This window comes from Neovison vison, chromosome 1, assembly GCF_020171115.1.
Source record: "Neovison vison isolate M4711 chromosome 1, ASM_NN_V1, whole genome shotgun sequence".
NCBI classification, from domain to species: Eukaryota; Metazoa; Chordata; class Mammalia; order Carnivora; family Mustelidae; genus Neogale; species Neogale vison.
The window spans coordinates 78,966,028-78,982,947 of NC_058091.1; the positions used below are offsets into that span (position 1 = coordinate 78,966,028).

Sequence of the window (16,920 nt, forward strand, 5' to 3'; positions counted from 1 at the left end):
CAAATACTCCTATTTAAAATTACAAAAATACTATACATTGCCCAAAAGTGTTCTACTCCCCCTGAATGTTTCAACTGGAGCGGGGAGGGCACAGGTGTGAGTGGTAAGGGAGTGTTAGGAATTTCTAAAATCTATCCTCTGTATTTTCCCAATGTCTTGGAATAACAGACTCATAGATCTACTTCCTTCTTTTGTTGCAGAGCATAACCATACTTATACTGACTTGTTCTTAACTCTTTTATCTCCAGGAGGCTCCACAGCTTTAAAATATCAAGCCTATCTTTTTATGCTTACTTCTGTCATGTGAGATCTGGAAGTAGTCAACATTACCTTCTTTTAAACCCACATCTCATTCATCTTACATTCCAAATTCAACAGTTGGGTACTTTATCTTCTTCTCAGTTGAACAAATACCCAAAATGTTAACATCAATGTTGCAATGAACCTACTATTTTTTAAAGACTCCTGAAACTTCTGAATCTTATATGCCTAAATCACCATCGTCAATGGAAATGTCTTTCGTAATCATGAATAGATGTATCACAAGATTTAAAAATCACACAGGGTATAGAGGCTATCCTTATACTAAATTAAAACTTTATTGAATAAAGAACACTCTCCAGAACACATGATCTGATGGACTAGGTCTACGTTACATGCAATGAAGCTGAAGATGACAGTAGTATAACACGGAATGTCAAACAAACGAATTAGTGTTTTTCATTGTACAAAATTGTTTATGTAGTTGACATGCAAGGAAAGTATGATCCTCTTCATTTTCACTAATCATCTCTGATGAGTTTTAAAAAAGGCATTTGAAGACACTGGTGGATTTCTTTAGGGTGTATTTCAAATAAATTAGTTACATGTGTACTACTGAAACTCTTTCAACCTCTCTTGCATTCCAAATAAAATCTTAGTGCAAACATCAAAGTTGCTGGTCACTCCAAAAGACTGTCTAACTCATAACAGAATACAAGTTCTTAAAGTGTATTAAGTAGGACAAAACCAAGAATACCAGTTACTGCAGAATTCATTTAGGCACACTTAAAAGCCCACTCTAAGCATTTCTTCTAAGTGTCTCACATTAATTACTAAAGCCTCTTTACAGTACTAAAATTCTATCATTCAAGCATCCATGATTACATTTCAGAAGAAAATCATCCATTTCAGCAATAGCATTACTGCTATATTCTAAAAAAGAGAAAAAAAAAAAAAGGAAAAATCATAATTAACAAAACCAGTATCCACAATAGGATTCATAGGGGAAAAAACACTTAGGGGAAAAAAAGAAGTATGCTTTACTCGCACAGCAGGAATTATATAATGTAAACACCATATTGGCCCACACCACAAAAATCCATGAGAAAGGCTCAAATTTGAACACTGTGTGTGCATTATTTTCAAATCTGTGTTTCTTGAGTTTATACTGCTCTGCTTGTACCAATACATGACAAATAAAACACACTCTTCCACACACTTACACATACAAGTGATTGTTAAATATTGAGCATGGCTTGCTTCCCTGACTCTAATTCAAAAAATGTTAGGTGATATCCCAACTGTTTTAAAAATGTTTACAGAAACCATTAAATGAATGTGAACAGTAGTTGAGGAATGATGAAAAAGTGATGGCATTAACAGGATGCAAGTAGATGTAAAAAAAAAAAATAATAATGTACATATGACTGGCTGAGATTTGAAAATGCATGGAAAGTCTTCTTCTGTGGGCCTTGTCTGAACCTTTAACTGATACCAAGACTAGAAAATAGTATGACAAGTCCACGGACACCTGGAGGGTCAGGCCTAAAACGCTTACCTTCAAAGTGCAAATTTTAACAATGGAATGTTTTAGTAGGGATATTAAGGACAATCTTCCAACTTTTTCTTGGTAAAATGAAACAAGATGTCCAAGAAGTATTTTTTTTCCTGGCTAAAGTTATTTCAGTTTCATGGTAAAACAAAAACAAAAAAGTATTTAACCAAAAATATCACCCACTCTTTCACATACACAGAACTATTCGGGGTGGGGGGGGGACGGGGGGTGTACGGGAGAAAAAGCCCTTACCTATGTATCACCTAATGCAATTTTTATTTAGAACTTAAGTTCTTTCAATCAACTACATTAAATACCAACTTGTACCTCCCTTATCCCCTCCCTCTCCACCCACCTATCCCAAACACCCCCAACGAACCCAGGTATTCTAATGTCTTTGTGTTTTCTAAGCCTCATGATGAAGGCTGTTGAGTACCACCTCCACTGGGACAAAATGAACACCTAAGGTGCACTTTCTACAGCACCTTTTCTCTTCTCCACAACTGAGCGGAATTTCAATGCTCTCAAGCCTGGCTCTAGATCTCCAGGTCATCAGGCCGAGGTCGGCTGCTGGCACGGCTGCTGGCTCTGCTGGAAGGTCGCTGGTCCACAATGGCTAGTGGCTGCAGTTCGTGACCAGGAGCTAGTTTTTTAGAATTCTGGTTGTCATCAGTGAAATCAAAAGGCTGTGCATGGGAGTTGGAGATGGTGCTTCCCGCCTGCCCCATTCGATTTTGTTCTGCACTGTAATTAGCCCAGTTCTGCTCACTTGCTTGTTTGTTGTAATTGCGGCAGGAAGAATTGTTTCTGTCTCCAGTAACCAGCTTGTACCCAGGAGGAGACATGGGTGAAAGGGGAGCCGTGGGTGAGGAGCAGCCATTGAAATATGCGTATTTTGGAGATCCACAGTCTTTGGAGGGGCTCAGTGGGCCAGTGGTAGCATGGTAAGGATCGCTCTTCCCCTTCACACGATCCTTAACACCCTTGAAGAAGACATAGAAGAGCTCAATGATGTTCAAGGCAAGAGACACCAAAGACACTACCAGCATGAAGATGATGAAGATGGTTTTCTCCGTGGGGCGAGAGAGGAAGCAGTCTACCTGATGAGGGCAGGGATCTCTTTTGCAAGTGTAAACGGCACTCAGGCTGAATCCATAGATGTACCACTGGATCAGCAAGAAGGCCACCTCGAAGACAGACTTGAAGAGGATACTGATGATGTAGGTTCGCAGCAGGCCCCCTCGCATTTTCACCTTGCCGTGCTCTTCAATACCATACTTGAACTTCTTTATTTCAATCTGCTTCAAGTGCATCTCCACATTGACACCATCCGTCTGGGCAACTTTGAGTTCCTCCTCTTTCTTGTTCAGCTTCTCTTCCTTACGCATCACGTAGAACACGTGAGCCAGGTACAAGAGCGTGGGAACAGACACAAATATGATCTGTAGGACCCAGAAGCGTACGTGAGAGATCGGGAAGGATTTGTCATAGCAGACGTTTTCACAACCAGGCTGTTGAGTGTTACAACGAAAGGCAGACTGCTCATCACCCCAGGCTGACTCAACCGCGGTCCCCAGTAGCAGAATTCGGAAAATGAAAAGGACAGACAGCCACACCTTCCCTCCAGCAGTGGAGTAGGCTTGAACCTTGTCAAGGAGTTTGCCTAAGGCACTCCAGTCACCCATGTTGCCTGGGTACCACCTGAAAAGAAACAAAAAGACAACATGATCATGTTATCATATTATCAGTTAAATACAAATTATCAGTTAAAATGTATAGCTGCTTCCAGTCAATAGTCAAAATATTACAAAAGATCCCATATCTTTCTAACACTTTACCAAAAAAAAAAAAAAAAAAAAATCTAACTCTTCCTGTCCCATTTTCCCCTGCAAATAAGTCTCACAATTTTCCTGAGATACAGTAAGGCTTAGAAGCAGAGCTGACATGCCCAGTAAGCTGCAATCTCAATTTGCAAAGATATGTTACTTGCTCAACCACTGCCCCACCATGTGACTTGAGAAACTGTCTATGCTAAGTACCTCTGCTTATTTTATCCGTCTGATAAATTAGGACAATTCTTGCCAGGTAGGCTTGTGTCTGGATGCATGCCTAAGCAAAATGCTGAAGGATGGTATTCAAAAAGTATGGGTGTTTAAGAACTGGGATAAGAACACCCATGAAAACACACACACACACACACCCTGTTTCCAAACCTCAATCTTATTTATACAGCATTTTATTCCTAATTGTACTCTAAACTGTTTCCCTTTGCTATTTCAGTTGTATTCTGTGCATATTCTAGATTATGATCATTTATACTTGTTTCTTCTTTTTTTTTTTTTTAAAGATTTTATTTATTTATTTGTCAGAGAGAAATCACAAGTAGATGGAGAGGCAGGCAGAGAGAGAGAGGGAAGCAGGCTCCCTACTTGTTTCTTCTTAAGCAGTGACTTACGTAGCTCAAAAGTCTGTCTTCTGCCCAGAGAAAAGTATTTTGTACTAAAATACACCATTTTGACATAATGTGTCATTATGTGCAGGAAACTACTTTCAAAAAATTGAAGATTACATGCACATCACTTTTTTAAAAAAGATCTGTTTTAGAGAGAATGCGTACGCGTTCGAGTTGGGGGAAGGGCAGAGGGAAACGATCTTGAAGCAGACTCCCATGGAGTGTGGAGCTCCACATGGGGCTCAACTTCCTGACCCATGAGATCTAGACCATAGCTGAAACCAAGAGGCCTAACCCACTGGGCCCAGGAACCCCCGCCGGCACATCACATTTCAAGTAAAAGTTCAATCTGTCTCAATACTAGTTACAGCCCAAGGGGGGGGGGGCATTTTAAAGTGTTATCTCTAGCAAAAATGACTGGCCTTTCATCTTTTGACTGCTATACGCTTTCAAGTTCCCTGAGGGGCTTTGGAACCTCATCCTATACATGAGATTTCACTTTGTCATTACCTAAGCCTAGGATTTCCCCATTGCTGGGGATAAGAAATGGACCCATGTCTGTGGAGACCACAGGGATCTCAAAAGTTATTCAGCTAATTCAATTTATGCTAACTGCCAATAGTTCATTTAACTGATGAAAGTTGAACTCTTAAAGGTATAGGAATTACTCAGCCATCAACAGAGCCACAACAAGACTTAAGATACCAAGGCTAAGGATTTCCAATGCACCACATTGGTTTTTAAAATTATAGTAAAGCTGGATTAAGGCTAGAAATGTTTTCATGCTTTGATACAATCTTAGCAAGGGCTGAGAGCTGGGAAAAAATGTGTGACATTACATGTGGCTGCCACAGAGACTATAGTTTAATTTTCAGCAGAGTATTAAGTAGAGAGTAAAAAAAAAGGATGAAGTGGTCAAAGATTTTTTAATAATCAAAAACAAGCAAAGACTTTCCAGGAGCTCAGTAATGAAATTTTAAGTAGTGCAACTGAAAGTAGGATTACACAGGATTCTTGGAAATACATTCATTATATGAATACGAAAGTTTCTCATCTGGTACTGAATTATGAGCCACCTTCTCCTTGTAGGAAGTAAATGAAATCCAAGGGAGTCTTCCCCCTCTCCCCCATGCAACATTACTTTGCCATTTAATACCTGCACCTCTGGGCTGCAGAGGCCAGAAAAAGCAGAATGGAAATCTGGCTTGGGATTTCCTGGAAGGAACAATGAAATGGCTGATCCATAAAGCAAAACTACATACCAGCTATCTAAATTAGCAGCTGATGGGTGTCTTTGATGGCAACCCAAAGACTGGTGCCAAAGAATGCTAAGGGAAGAGTGGGAGGTGGGTGAGCAGGTCACAGAAATAATACTTTTCCAATGGTCATAAAAAAGGGAGCTTCCCTTTTACTTTTGGGAAGGGCCATTTTACATTCTGAAGCGACATGTTAATGAAACTGATATAAAAAGAGAAGTCAAAAAAGAACAAAGGGAAAAAAGAACAAAGGCGTATAAGGCTGACAAAGAGAGTCAAGGGAAGGCTCGAAGTGATAGGGAGTAATTTAGCTTTGATGGACAGTTTGATGGTGAGAGGACGTGAAAGAAAAAACCTACAATTTAGTAGAAACTACCACCCTGGGAATGAAGAAGTACAGTCCATGAGGGTCAAACAAACACAACAGAATTTTTGGACCTTTATCAATAGATAGTTTCTATGTGATGATGTGTAAATTGGCCTTAATTCTGTTTGCAGAGAATTAGAGTATTTTGCCAGTGTCATCTGCTTTTGCTCAATACTCCAACTGCCGGGAGGGAAGGGGGACCGCAAAAACAATCAACTCTAAAATGATAAACTGTCTGCATACATCTCATCAAATTCACTCCATGATCGAGCTCATGTCTTACTAGGCATACTGAGAGGTCATTTTGGTGTTTCATCTTTATTCAAGGTTCAAAGTTAAAATAAGACTATGTAGATACTCATGGAAATTAGTTACTAAGCTTCAGTCTATTCTATGGAAAATAAAACTTGACTTTCATGTAATTCTGAGATTCCCCAATATACCCCACAGTGCCCGAGTATGTGATTTGGGTCACTGAGCAGTTAGTTCACTATGTAGTAGTTCTTTATTAATATACCAGCAACTTAACTGCAAAGTTGTATTTTCTTTAAGCACCCACACAACTGCCATTTGCATTAATAAGTTCTACTCTTTCAACTGGATGAGATGAATTATCCAATTAGACATCTAGTATGCTGTAACCAGTCATTACCACTATTACAGCGACCATCAGATAATGTTTAATGTGATGGTTAAATGCTTGTGATTTTCAAGGAGAGGTAACAAAAATAGTTACCTTTTCTGGTAGGTGCTCCCTTTGTTTTGAGTCAAAAGTTCTATCGACTAGCCGATCTCCCCAACCCCATTCGTATTTTCATTTTTCCAGGTCTTAGTCAATTAATGTCTTTTTATAAATACTAGGCATAATTTTATGTTCACAGAATCCCTGGCATTGATTTACAGACTATATCCTGTATTCATATTCACCAGTGTAACACAGGTGTATTTTTTACAAGATACATGAGAAGCGCACAGAAGTAGAGTCAGCGGAATGTTCCCAGGTTGCAACTTTGTAGGTAGAGTAAAGTCTTAGTTAAGGAGTTATACAAAGTTCTCATTAGAAGCAAATGCTGGAGGAGCATCCTCCTTCTGTCCTCTGTGCACCGTATTAGGTCACATTTTCCTTTGTTCTTCACAGCCTTCTAAACTAGATGTCAAAAGCCACAGATATCTGAGCACGACCTGTCCGGAGATTCCTGAACCACATCACAATCACTTGGTAACATTTGTTAACAAACTGACACTCGCCAGCTTGATGGAATCCGATTTTGGTGAGTGAGAAGTGCTGGGAAATTAGTTTGTCTCTTTTCTCTTTTGTAAACAAATGCACCAGGTTATTTCTGAAGTTTCAGGCCAGGAGGCAAGCCAAGGGTTCCTTGACATTTTTGGTGCTCTCTTGTTCAAAATATTTAGGATTGGGGAAATGTCAGGAGAGTAGAAAAAGACAGAGTATCTATAAAGGGTAAAGGGGTGGCCCCAGATCAGGCGCAGAGGCTGTCTGGGCACCTGGGAATGAAGCTCACCCTTCACCCCTCCACTTCCATCTGATGCTCCCCAAGAGCATGAGGACTCAAACACCATATTTAAAATGAAAATAAAGCTTCAATTTCAAATTACTTTTGACTAAGCACTTCAAAAAGATAAAGAGAAAACAAAATCTTGAGGGCTAAAATGTTTAAGAAAAGGACTATGTAAGTTCCTCATAAAAATCATTATATATGAGTGCCTGGGTGGCTCAGTGCCCAGCCTCTGCCTTCAGCTTGGGTCATGATCTCAGGGTCCTGGGATCGAGCCCCGCATCAGGCTCTCTGCTCAGCGGGGAGCCTGCTTCCCCATTCTCTCTGCCTGCTGTTCTGCCTACTTGTGATCTTTGTCAAATGAATAAATTAAATCTTTTTAAAAAAATCATTAAATAGAGCTATTTGGGGAAAAGGGTAATGCTGTGTGTGTGTTTATACACTAAAACCAAAAAATTTTAAGCCCCTAAACTAAAATGTAAACCTCCTAATGTTTTTCTATTAACTTTTTAAAGAACCCCTGTCCCTTGACTGAGGGGGCTCAGTCCTGACCATTCCTCTACAATTACAAGAGCCAGATGTTCCTTGGTAATACTTACATCCACGCATAATTAACATAACCCACATTCATTCTGTCAGCAAATACTACAGGCTTTATCCTCCCCCCAAAACCCAGTCTGACGGAATCTCACCACCACCCCTGCTCCTAGCCTGATCTTGGCCATCGTCACCTCCTCAGGTTTCAAGTCACTAGCCTAGTCACCCTGCTTGCCAAACCATTCTCCTCCAATGGCCAACCTCGAGAACAAACAAGCTGCTCTGTCTTGCTCAGCTCTGTTCTGTCTTTGTGGTTCACCTCCTCACTCACTTCTGTAGGTCTCCACTTTGGTCTCACTTCATCAGCCAGCCCTCCAGTCTGGGCACTTCCTACTCCCTTTGTCCTGTTTTTTTGTTGTAGGTTTTTTTTGGGGGGGGGTGTTTATTTGTAATGATCTTTAGCTTTATTTGACACATTATATATACTTACCTGTTTGTTGTTTATCTCCTCCATGACAAGGACTTAGTACTATCTTGTTTCTCTCAACTGGAATGTGAGCCCCACTAGGGTGTTCCTTTCTCCACTGCTGTCTCCAAAGTACTTAAACAAGTCAGAGACTCTAAATATGTACCTATTAATTGAATTAAAAGTGGCCTGTACCAAAAAAAGGGGCGGGGCCCCAGATTCCATTCTCCAGTGTTGTTTACTACCTCTTTGGGATTTTCTTACATAAATCCAGAATTTCTAAGTTTCAATTTAATTAAATAAGAGAATTTCATAGTAAAAACAAAAGTACTGTCAGCATCTCACGTTATACAGACATTAAATTTTTTTTTTTTTTAAGATTTTGTTTATTTGACAGAGACCACAAGTAGGCGGACAAGCAGGCAGAGAGAAAAGGGAAGTAGGCTCCCTGCTGAGCAGAGAGCCTGATGTCCGGCTGGATCCTAGGACCCTGGTGTCATGACCTGAGCCGAAGGCAGAGGCTTTAACCCACTGAGCCACCCAGGCTCCCCCAGACATTAAATTTTCAAGTGATCATTACTAAAACTGAAAACTGTCTGTTGAAACAACATGCTTCAGATGATTCCTGAACAGGCAATAAGGACTGATATAAGGAAAAAAGGTTCTTAAACGAAGAGCCTCTTGAATTATGTGACATCACAGTAATTTGGGATTCCTGCTACACTGCGTCAGGTATCACAGATGTTTACTCAATCTATTATGTCGTTACAGCTTAAGACTGTAAAACCACCACCACCACCTACCACCACCTACCACCACCTTGTGCCGTCATCCCCCCATTCTGCCGTATTCTCACTCTGATTGCACTATATGATATAATCATTACCAAGAATAACACCAGAATGCCTTGCAACAGAAGAACGGGCCTATTTAAACTTGTATTTCAAGAACGACAGATCTTGAGGTAGGCCTGGGGCTCTGAAGGGGGAGAGCAACAGCTGAGAGCAACCCTGGGTGACAGGGCATCTCAGTGTAGCCGTCTATGCAGGCAATTAAATTGGGTACCATGCCAAGTATTCCCTGTTCATCAAATAATACACAAACTTTGCTTCCTTAATACCTGGGCAGTTAGCCTAACTCTGTGCTGTTATCAAAACTACTCCATTCAAACATCTATTCTATTTACAATTGTGCTTCATGGTTCTCTGATTATCCCAAGATTCCTCTGTGAAGAATGATACCATTTTATTTCCTCAGGCATATGATGCAGGGCACAGAACTGCATGGGGTTTTTTGGGGGAGTGGGGGGAGACAACCTGTCTTTCCTTGGTTCTTACCCCTGTTTATCACAGTCAATTAACACCAATGTCCACGAACAGTGAGATGACATGGATGTTGGGGGGTGAGGAACTCTAAAGACTGAATGATGCCTACCAAAGAGAGTCAACACCCTACCCCAATTCAGCAGCTACCACTCAACTACCCGCCAAGAGACGTGCCTCATGGTCACTTCAGAGGTGCTAAAGAAAAACCCTAAGCCAGAAGCCACAGGCAAAAGCTATGTTCTTCTACTGTGATCTGATGGGCTTCAAAGATGTAATTTCTCTCAGTTCTTGGTGTTCCCCTCCACTCACCTCCGAACTATTTCTATTGAACAGCCTGGTTATTTTGTCATCATGTAAACACACCATTAGGGTACTCACAAGTGTACTGATTTATTTTCTTCAGTGAGCACTGAATAAGATAACTCACACACTTAAGAGCTCTAAGAGCTCAATAAAGTTTAGTTATTATTCTTTAAAAGATCTTTGGATATAGATGCAGCTCATTTATTTTCTTATCTTGAAATATTTTCTTTAGCAAAACAGCAACTAGGAAATTATTAACATTTTCCTAATGGTGATCAAAATCGGTTTTCAAGACGCTCTTTTAATGAGTACAACACTGCAACCTTAGCAATCCCATATAGATCTGTGGGAAGGAAGAATTTACCCTTTATCTGCTGATAAGGAGGGAAAAAAAAAAAAAAAACAAAGAATGTCTGCCTGTCTTCATTTCTACTTGAAGGACTCTTCCCCAAATCAAGGAAAGCGCCCTATCCTTTAGAATGGATCTGGCTCACAGAAATTGCTAAAAACAGACACACACACAATAAAACCACCCCAAAACACCCCATTCTCTATTACTGTGAATTTTAAGCATTCCATAAAGCGTTTTTTTCTAGAAATTACTTAGCAAGCTAGGGAAATTTGGATATAAAATTTACAGAAAAATTTAAGGCTAAAGCTAGTGCTACACATTTCTATGATTTTTTTTTTCATTTTCGCAAAAGATAATATGTACACACACAGCCAAATGGCGAATTTAGACAGGCAAAGTGAAGACTTTAGAGAGTTAGCCCAAGGATCAAAATATATATACATATATATTCAATTAACCTCCCATGAAGGAGAAACCCTGGGATTTTTTTTTTTTTTTTTACCTTGACTTACCTATTTTGAATATTGGCCTTAATGATAAACACTAGATAACTACGCTTCCCTCCAGAGCTGAACTGCTGTCTGTGGATAAGCTTCAACAATCTATTTCAACAACCAAGAGTCTTGGAGAGAAGTCAGAACAACAGGAAAGGTGGAGTAGAAGGTATTAATCACTGGTGACTTTCCTATCATTCCCTTCCCTCCGGTATCATATATAAAAGGCTTCATACCAAGCTACACCTCTGGATATTATAAAAGAAAGGAAGGAATGCACTGTATCATGAGTTTCCATTCTTCTCTATGCAGGAATTGGAAACATCTAAGTAAGAAAACAACTCTCAATATCTGCAAACACACCCTTTCAGATGCTTGCTACAGAGTATCTTTGAAACCTTGTTTCCCAGAGCAGGTCAGCAATGTAGGAATCCATTACATATTAAAGGGTGAAAAACTGAGTGGATGGGACAGCTGTGGTGATAAACTCTGAAAGGCATTAGAAATGTGTGGAACCTGTGAAAGAAGTAGGAGCACAACCCTACCACTGCCATTTTCCACACAAAGGACAGGTGACAGCTATACTCTGACTTTAGAAGTACAAAGCATCACACATACACACTGCCACGACAGAACCTACTCCTAACATTGGTATAATTTTCAGTCAATTTGTCCTACCTAGAAAAATCAATTACACTTCCCAGGAGGTATTTTCTACCTAACCAATTTTTTTTTCATTATTTGAGATGAAATTAATTTAATGAAATCTTTGCATTAGTACAGGCTTTTATTTTCAACAATCCTCGTACAAAAGTAAAAATTAGGCTTCTTTAAGAAATATCAATCCATTGTTCAAATTCCAACAGGGCACTTGGTGATCAAGTGTGTCTAATTTTCAGAGAGTGAGAGAAAGCATCTTTTTATTACTAACTTGGTTGGTGAAACAGAAATTAAACCCACCTCCAAATAAACCCACATCTACCAAAACCGAGTAGCTCCCTCTTTCCCACCCCCACTTTGCACTTCTAAAGAGAAGCACAGGCACGCCTCAGGGTGAGGATGAGTACAAGGTGGGTCCGGGGAGATTATGATAAACTCTCAGAGACGCTCAGCAAACGTTGGGATACTTAAGACGTTAGTGTGAGCAATCCGCTGCTCGGAACTCAAGGTTTGAGTTTCCGAATTCTCTACCGATCTGCCTTTGGACACGTCATTAGCTCTTTCCTCATTTCATTACAGGCAGGCACCCCCCCCCCCCGGAGCTCCCCACCCCCATTCTTGGGAAGTTTCGAGAACTTCTAAGAGAGTTACAAGTGCAATATAAATAAGCACGGTAATTCCTAAAGGACTCAGATTGCCTTACCAAAGTTTACACAGTAGGATGCAGCAAGTTTAAGAGAAAAAAAGAGGGGGGAAGAGAAGGTAAATTAGATGGACACGTTTAATTTAATTAATCGTCTGCTCTTTAGCCATTTGGCACGCAGTCCATCCGCCCCTGCTCCTCTCCCCCTCCCCTTCCTTTCCAGTGGCTCCCGCGGACCTGAGCCCGATTTGGCTGGTTAAGGATTTCAGGGAAACGTAGCAAAACCTCAACAAACCCCGGGGCTCGGGCAGCGCAGGAGTCCCCGGCGAGCCCGACAGATGCTAAGATGGCAGAGGCGCCCGGAGCCCCCCCGCCCCCCCCCGCCTCCGCCTAAGCTTTCATTTTTATTTGCTTTTCAGCATTCGCCGGTGCAAATACTTCAAACCTCAGGCTCGCACCAAGAATTTAAACTAATTACTTTGGCCTGTGAAGTGTGAACAGATAAAATCCTTAACGGGCACGAAAATGCACGGCTGCTTTTCTGGCTAACAGAATGAACGTTACCAACAGGAGCATTTAAGAAACTGAACACTTTAAAATAACAAATCAATGTAATCACTGCACAAGCAGCACCCAAGCAACTCCAACCCAAAGTTGCCCTACAGTTCTGAAGTCTGTTACAGGTTCGGACAGGCGTTAAGAGGGGTCGCAGGGCGGAGGGGGGAGGCTAGCTCGCTCTAAGGCTCCGCTTAAGAAATTTTGTTCCATATTCTTTCTAAGAGTTTCAGTCTTAGGAGGCGGTTTTGGAAACGCACCCTGGCATTCACTTTTGTTCTAAACGTCTCTTCTTCCCTTCTAATGCTTTGTAAGTAACCGCCACCCATTCAAGGGATTCATCTGCTGAGTCGCCAACGTGGTCGAGTAAAAAAGGTGGCTCTCCTGAGGGTCTCGTGTTTCCATAGTGGTTGCTAACAAAATAACTACTTACTGTTGCTTTAAAAACCTCAGTATTACAACTCTGATTTTTTATCTTTTTGTTTACTGGGGGAAAATTCTAGGAAGGAACCACGTGGAAGTCAAGTAACCGCAAGGTCTTAACAAAGCACTTTGTTAAGAAGTTTGCTTGGCCGGGCTATAGAACATCAATCAGGATTTACATATGAAAAAGCAAGAAGAGTAGAATTCTATAGCAAGCAAGCTAAGCAAATTTGCACTTTGATTTTTGTGATGTTGTCAGTCAAATTCCCAACCCAGGCCCCAACCGTCCCCCCACCCCAGTCACAAAACACCTAGGCTATTATCCATTACCAGAAAAAGTAAAATTATACTCTAAAATGAAGAACCAAATAGCCAGTAAACTGGTGCTTTATTCTAATCGGAAAGGTCTGGATCTTATTTTACCTGTTGCATTCCTGTTAGAAACTTTTCAACAGTTAAGAAAGTACTGAAAGTTCAATTTGAAATTTAAAACTAGAGACACATTTTTAAGTACATCATTCTACTTACAGTATCATATCAAAGCTACAGTTAAAACATTTTAAAACTTTAGAAAACTTTTACGTGTAGAAAAAGAAACGAATAGGTAAAGTTTGTTTTGTTCTTTTTTTAACTTACTCTTTCTCTTAAAAGAAGTAGGCACGCCAAGTGATTGAACTCCTTGGAGGATGAAGTAAAATGAAAAAGCAAGTTCAGGCACTCAGACCTGTCTATTTAAAGTTTAAAAGTCTGCTGCTGTTTGGTACTTTCTTCACTCCTTCCCCCTAATGAAAGAAAAGTGCTGATACCTCGTAAAAGCTTTTTCCTAATTGGAGCACAGAGCTTTTAAAAGTTTCAAGCCACTGACTCAACAAGGAGGAGGGGCTGGGGAAGGGGAGGGGCAGAGGAAAGGCGGGGAGGAGAGTGGAGAGGAGGCCGGTGAACGTGGAAAAGTGGGGGAGAAAGACCACAGAGGAATAGCCAGGTTGAGATCAAGTTGTAGTTGAAATTTGCTGACCAGAAAAATGGAATAGCATTAGAGACGTGAATGCCATTACTTGTATTTACTCTTTATAGATAGCAATTATTGGTTTTAGTTAGTGATTGTTTCACCAAAAGTCCGGGGATAATAAAAAGTTCTGTATTTTATAATATTATAATCTTTTCCTAAATTATATATATTGCATATTTCATGTTGCAGTAAATAAAAATGGTGGAACAGAGTTTAGCCAGTGCAAACTTGTTTCATATGGGCCAACGTGTGTGAAGCTAAAGGTAGGTGTGAGTTATTTGATGATCTAATTCCTTTCCTCTTGATTTAAGTAGGGACAATTAACAAAGGAACCAGTGGGATGGGAGAAAGACATTGCAAAAATGAATTTATGTGATGGTATGCCCATCCCAAACCTACCGTTCAACCCCCCTGACTGCTTTGAATTTTTACTCTTTCCTTCAGTTTAGCAAAAACTAGATTTACATTTACACATGTATTATATATAAAAGTTTTGACTTTGAGATCATGGTATCTGACCTCTACCAAATCTTTGAGGAACTAAAAATTTATAGTATCTCTGTTCCATTCATGGCAATGCATTAAAAAATAATGCGTTTGCAGTGAATATCAGGGTTTCTTTTTGTTTTTTGTTTTTAATGAAATACCCACATGTATGTTTGCGTTAAGTGGGTCCCAAAAACTATTGACCCTCCTGGTGACTATCTCCATCTCCAAAACCAACTGCAGAGTTTTCTGACCAGTGACAGAACCGTGCATATAAATTTTATTTATGTAATTTTCCTTCACTTCTCTCTTTAGCTCTTTGCATTAGGGTTTATAATGGCTTGAGTCATGTTGCCTCATTCTTAGAGTGGGTAGCTCCTTTGAGGACTCCCTAGATGCCATACCAGAGGGCTGTGGTAGGGCAATTCCCCATAAAGAGGCTTCAGTGATGCTCCTGAAGTTGGGCAGGGAAATGTCTTGGCCCTTATTTTCTGGAAACAAAGCAAACTCATCTAGCTTGAATATTCCTCACTCTTTTCACACTAATACAAGTACCAAGAAAAAGGAGATGGCAAATATTTCCTGACAGATGGCTTTCCCTAAATATACTTTCATTAAAATGATTATGAAACACCTTTTGAAATGTTGTTATTTTAAGACCAATTTTGCTCTCAGTTGCTCGGCTATACTATTTCAAGGGTACATTTCTCTTTAAAGTCAAAGAAGGTGAATAAAGAAATAGAAATTATAATCTGACTTTCATATCTCCAAGCTCAGCAACCCGTGAATATTGTTTTGGTTTTGTATATATATCATCCTATCCTTCACATGAGTCTGTTGTGTTGTCCTAACTAAAAAATACTGTTTTCAGTTTAGAAAACATTCATGAAAATGTGATTTATTCTCTTTATTATAAGAAAATCTGTTTCCTTCCTTTAAAAAAAGAAGTCTGTGCTTCATTTATTTTACATTACTCTGTTTCACTTTAATAAAATTATTTATCTAGTATAATTATTATTTAATTTATCCATTTTATTTAAAAATTTTCCTAAAATGCTAATTCAGAATTACTTGCATGATGAAAAAGTTGTGATTATTTTATAACAAGCTTTTTTTTTTTTTTTAAGATTTTATTTATTTATTTATTTGACAGAGAGAGACACAGGAAGAGAAGGAACACAAGCAGGGGGAGTGGGAGAGGGAGAAGCAGACTTCCAGTGGAACAGGGAGCCTGATGCTGGGCTCAATCCCAGGACCCTAGATTCATGACTTGAGCTTAAGGCAGATGCTTAAGGACTGAGCCACTCAGGTGTACCAACAAGTTTTTTTAAATAACAAATTGTGTTTGTTTTCAGTTGTGTTTTGTTAGGTATACAAAAGGATATTCATATTTAAATATTCTGCTACCTTTTCTTTTTAATCTATGCCTACATGACCAACCTGAAATAAAACTAAAGGATATCCTTATACCAAATTAAGTTATTCATGGCTATCACTTGAACCATTTCCTAAGCCAAAGGGATTAGTCAAAGCACCAGTAATTAAATACTCTCTTAACATATAGAATATACTACATCTTTCATTTCTAAAATGATTTTCACACTCTATGTGATTTTCTCTTCTTTTGGAATAATTCTACCAAAATATGATCCTATAAGTAATATTTATAATGCTCGAGGGGAGTTGGGTTACTGTGAATGGCTTCCCTGTTAGAACGCTGACAACCAGTTTTCTCTCGTGAATACTTACCAGCTTCTCCAAATGCCTGGTAGAAACTCCTATTTTACTTCTTACTCTAGGCTGATGAGTTACATTTTGAGCAGTAATGCACTTTTATTTTATATTTTAAAAAGATTTTATTCACTTTTGAAAGAGTGAGCGAGAAAGAAAGCACAAAGATGGGTAGGGGCCGAGGAGGAGGGAAAAGCAGACTTCCCGCTGAGTAGTAGGAGTCCAGCATGGGGCTCAGGGCTCCATCTCAGGATGCTGGGATCATGGCCCCAAGATCAATACCTGAGCTGAAGGCAGAGGCTTAACCGACAGCCACCCAGGCACCCCAGTCATGTACTTTTATAAAGAATCTCATTTACCTGACCTTAGAAGCTCTTCTCCATTGAAATATTTTATAAAAATTGTGGGACAGATTCTTTAAAATGTTTTCCTCATATTCTCAGAACACTAATGCCATTAAAAACTGACTTCCCAGAACTGTATCTTCTCTCATTGCTAGATCTTGTCTATGTAGAAGAAATGGATGCA

The 16,920-nt window shown here is 39.7% G+C and overlaps 1 protein-coding gene across 1 annotated transcript; it reads right to left on the minus strand.

The window, feature by feature from the left end:
- Nucleotides 1-580: 580 nt before the first annotated feature.
- GJA1 (gap junction protein alpha 1) lies at nt 581-13,999 on the minus strand. The gene is made up of 2 exons (XM_044249718.1): nt 13,803-13,999; nt 581-3,517 (listed from the first exon to the last, which is right to left on the minus strand). Exon 2 carries the CDS (start codon nt 3,499-3,501, stop codon nt 2,353-2,355), a length of 1,149 nt encoding a protein of 382 aa, XP_044105653.1. The 5' UTR covers nt 3,502-3,517; nt 13,803-13,999; the 3' UTR covers nt 581-2,352.
- Nucleotides 14,000-16,920: the final 2,921 nt, after the last annotated feature.

Bases quoted from the DNA above. Each gene is read 5' to 3' on its own strand.
- GJA1 (XM_044249718.1), bottom strand. From the start codon at position 3,501: ATGGGTGACTGGAGTGCCTTAGGCAAACTCCTTGACAAGGTTCAAGCC.